The sequence below is a fragment of the Eimeria tenella genome, genomic scaffold, assembly GCF_000499545.2.
Source record: "Eimeria tenella Houghton genomic scaffold, Eth_scaff992, whole genome shotgun sequence".
In the NCBI taxonomy this organism is placed as follows: Eukaryota; Apicomplexa; class Conoidasida; order Eucoccidiorida; family Eimeriidae; genus Eimeria; species Eimeria tenella.
In genome coordinates this window covers 1-3,901 of record NW_013546105.1, presented here as the reverse complement: position 1 = coordinate 3,901, position 3,901 = coordinate 1, and the positions used below count along the sequence as shown (strand labels likewise).

Genomic DNA, 3,901 nt, shown 5'->3' with positions numbered 1-3,901 from the left:
CTGCTGCTGCTGCTGCTGGGCTCCTGGCTGTCGGCGCGGTACCAGCACTCGTGTCTGCGGAAGAGGCTGAAGGGCTCGTCGCAGCAAATCTTCTCGCCAGTTGCTGCAGTGTGGAACTCGAGGTAGACGAAGAGCAGCGCCTTCTGCAGCAAACTGACCAGCGCGTTTGGCGGCAGCTTTTCCTGGTGAGAAATCCAAAAAGGGTTTTTCTGAATTGCTGCTTCCCACTGAAACGCGAAGGCCGAGTGCACGTACCCGTTCTCCAGCAGGTAGCGGTGCAGCAGCAGGTTCACCTCGTCCGACGACAGGTGCACCCGCATCTTCCGCCGCTGCTGCTGCGCTGCTGCTGCTGCTGCGCTGCTGCTGCTGCTGCTGCGCTGCTGCTGCTGCGCTGCGGGGCGGGCGGTGGGGTCGCCGGCGGGGGGGCGGGCTGCGCGGCGCGGGGGCGGGGCGGGGGCTCCAAGGGCGCGCCTGCTGCTGCTGCTGCTGCTGCTGCTGCTGCTGCTGCTGCTGCTGCTGCTGGGGGGGGCTGCGGACTGACTAGGCACAATGTGCTGCTGCCAGCAACAGCAGCAGCAGCCGCAGCAGCAGCGGCACTCGCAGCACCTGCAGCAGTTCCGCCGCAAGCTCCTAGCGAGTCGCTCCACTGGCAGTCTGCGTGCTCAGTTTCACGCCGCCCTTTCCCCGCTGCTACTGCTGCTGCTGCTGCAGCAGCTACAGCAGCTCTCCTGCTGCTGCTCTTGCTGCCGCTTAAAAGCTCTTGCCAGCTGCAGCGAGCCTCCCCAAAATGCGCAGCAACTTGGCGGAGGCCCCCGCAATGAAACGGCGCTGCTCCTGCTGCTGCTCCTACTGCTGCTGCTGCTCGGGGCGGGGGGGCTTTTTGCTGCAGCGGCAGAGGCAGAAAGCGTCTGCGATAGTGAGCTGCTGTTGCGTGAAATGGACGCGAATCGTAAGCATTTCGATGCGTTGCTGCTGCTGCTGCTGCTGCTGCCGCGAACACCCCCACTGCAGCAGCAAGAACGGCTGCTCTTGCCGCCCGTGGAGCTGCTGCGGCAGCAGCAACAAAGAAGCAATTGCTTTCGAAATATGAAGAAGCAACAAACTAGATACTGCAGTGCCTGCTCCCCCGTAAACGAGAGCAGCAGCTCCAGCAGCAACAGCAGCAGCAGCAGCAGGGGGGCCTCCCCGCTGAGCGTGGAGCAGCGGCTGTTGCTGCTGCTGCTGCTCCAACGCCCCCAAACAACCGCAGAAAGACAATCGCAAAGTTGCAGCAATATTAAGTCAGACTCAATAAGTAGAAACTCTTTTTCCTGCCGCTGCTGCTGCTGTTGCTGCAGGACATCAGGGCTGCTGCGGTTGCTGCGGCTGCTGCTGCTGCTGCCGCTTCTACTTCGGGGACGTCTCATTTGTTTCTTGCTGCCTCCATCGACAGTCCTTCTGCATGCAGACAGCAGCAGCAGCGGCTAGATGCTGGTGCTGCTGCTGCTGCCGCCTTGACACTTCCAGCAGCCACAGCACCTCCACTGCAGCAGGCAGCGCCCTCCTGCTGGCGCAGCAGCTGCTGCTGCCGCTGCTGCTGCTGCTGCTGCTGCAGCCTGGGGAACAGTGGAGCTAGCTGCCGCGCGAAGTGCACCCAGACACACAAAGACAAGCGAGACAGCTGCTGCTGCAGCAGCAGCAGCGCCCACATGTGATCCCTGCGGCAGCAGCAGCAGCAGCAGAGCAACAGCATCAGCAAAGCCTCGATGTGACCCCTGCAGCAGCAGCAGCAGAACGTGGATGTGACCCCTGCAGCAGCAGCAGCAGAGCCTGGATGTGACCCCTACAGGAGCAGCAGCAGCAGCAGCAGCAGCAATGGCAGGGCGGGCTCGCTTGCCTGTCTTGGGGGTTCGGCCCCGCAGCGCTGCTTTTCTTTCTGCTGCATTTAAAGGCGCAGAGCTGCCTTCTCCCACAAAGAGCAGCACTGCAGCAGTGCTGCAGCAGCAGCTAGATGCTGCTGTTGCTGCTGCTGCTGCTGCTGCCTCCTCAACTGCCACCGGAGCTGCGCCAGCAGCAGAAGGCGGCCGCCTTAGGGCGCTGCAGAGAGACCCACCCCTACTTGAGCAGCAGCAGCAGCAACAACAGGAGCAGCAGCAGCAACAGGAGGAGCAGCAGCCGCAGCAGCAGCAGCCGCAGCAGCCGCAGCAAGAGGAAGCGACCTCCTTCCACACGGAAGAAGACGAGGAGCAGCAGCAGCAGCAGCAGCAGCAGCTGGAGCAGCAGGAGCCGGCAGAGCGGCAGCAGCAGCAGCGGCAAAAGCACCGAGAGGCGAGTGACACAGCAGCAGCAGCAAGGAAGCCGAAGAAGAGCAGCAGCAGCAGCAGCAGCAGCAAGACTGCTGTTGCAGCAAAGAAAGCGCCTGAGAAGAAAGGCAGCAAAAAGAGCAGCAGCAGCAGCAGCGCTGCAGGAGGCCAAACGTTAGACAGCGCACTAGCCCCCAGCAGCAGCAGCAGCAGCAACAGCAGCAGCAGCAGCAGCAGCAAAAGTGGAAGTGAGGCAGCAGCACTGGAGCGTGTGATTCTTCTGAGGTGTAAATACAGCAGCAGCAGCTTCGCATTTACTTTTCTGTCGAATTTATTTTTCAATTTTATTTTTTAAGTTTATAATTTATCATTTATTATTATTATTTTTTATTTATTATTTGTTTATTTATTTATTTACTTATTTATATTTATTTTTATTTATTTGTTTATTTATTTATTTATTTATATTTATTTATTTATTTATTTTTTTGCTGCTGCTGCTGCTCGCCTTTTTGCTGCTGCGGGGCTCCCTGCGAGTATGTTTCTTCCTTTTATTTTTACTTATTTTAATTAATTAATTTGTCTATTATTTTATTTATTTATTTTAATTAATTAATCATTTAATTAATTAATCAAATTTATTATTTATTTATTTATTTATTTATTTATTCTAGGACTTCTCTTCGGGGTGTTTGCTGCCGTTTTCATTTTTTTTGTCATTTTAGTGAAATGAATTTAATTCATTTATTTTTAATCCTAATTTAATTTAATTTAATCCTAATTTATTTTATTTTGGATTTAATTTAATTTAATTTAATTTAATTTAATTCAGTTTCAATTCTGATTTAATTTAATTTAGTTTGATTTCAATTCTAATTTAATTTCAATTTAATTTAATTTGATTTATCTTAATTTCAATATGATCTAATTTTAATTTAATTTGATTTAATTTGATTTATTTTGATCTTAATACAATCTAATTTTAATTTAATTTAATCTAATTTTAGTATAACCTAATTTTAATTAAATTTAATTTGATTTGATTTAAATATAATCTATTTTTAATTTAATTTAATCTAATTCAATTTATTTATTTTTATTTCAGAAAGGATTTCTGTTTTTGCTCCTTCCCGTTTGAGAGAAGAGGCGGAGGCGCAGAAGGACAATGTGGCCCAAGGCGTAACCTGCGGTGAGGGTTTAGGGTTTAGGGTTTAGGGTTTAGGGTTTAGGGTTTGCTGCTGCTGCTGCTGCGCCTCCACTCCCTGCTGCGTTTTTCCCGCGTCTCTCCAGCGCCGCTGGGCATCGCCCACGCGGGGGCTCTTCAGGGTTTAGGGTTTAGGGTTTAGGGCTTAGGGTTTAGGGTTTAGGGTTTAGGGTTTAGGGTTTAGGGTTTGCTGCAGCTCGCCTAGAAACTGCGGGGCTGCGCAGCTCAGTGGGCCGTTTGCTGCTAAACCCTGGGGCTTCTTTTGGCCCGGCTCGGGCGGAGGCGGACAGGCTTGTAAGTCATTTAATTTAATTAATTTAATTTAATTAATTTAATTTAATTCATTTAATTTAATTCATTTAATTAATTTAATTCATTTGTTTGTTTTTTTGCTTCGGGGATTTGTTTGCGCGGA

At 50.9% G+C, this 3,901-nt stretch overlaps 2 protein-coding genes across 2 annotated transcripts; one reads left to right on the top strand and one right to left on the bottom strand.

The window, feature by feature from the left end:
• Positions 1-668: 668 nt before the first annotated feature.
• Positions 669-1,406, bottom strand: ETH_00031035 (uncharacterized protein; the record flags this gene model as incomplete). Its single annotated transcript, XM_013380884.1, has 1 exon — positions 669-1,406. The coding sequence occupies one exon, from the start codon at positions 1,404-1,406 to the stop codon at positions 669-671; it is 738 nt and encodes a 245-aa protein (XP_013236338.1).
• A 448-nt stretch (positions 1,407-1,854) lies between these two features.
• On the top strand, positions 1,855-3,780 carry ETH_00031030 (uncharacterized protein; the record flags this gene model as incomplete). The annotated part of the gene is made up of 3 exons (XM_013380883.1): positions 1,855-2,530; positions 3,388-3,471; positions 3,683-3,780. Coding segments are annotated over 3 exons (858 nt in total), but the record flags the coding sequence as incomplete, so codon positions are not given.
• Positions 3,781-3,901: the final 121 nt, after the last annotated feature.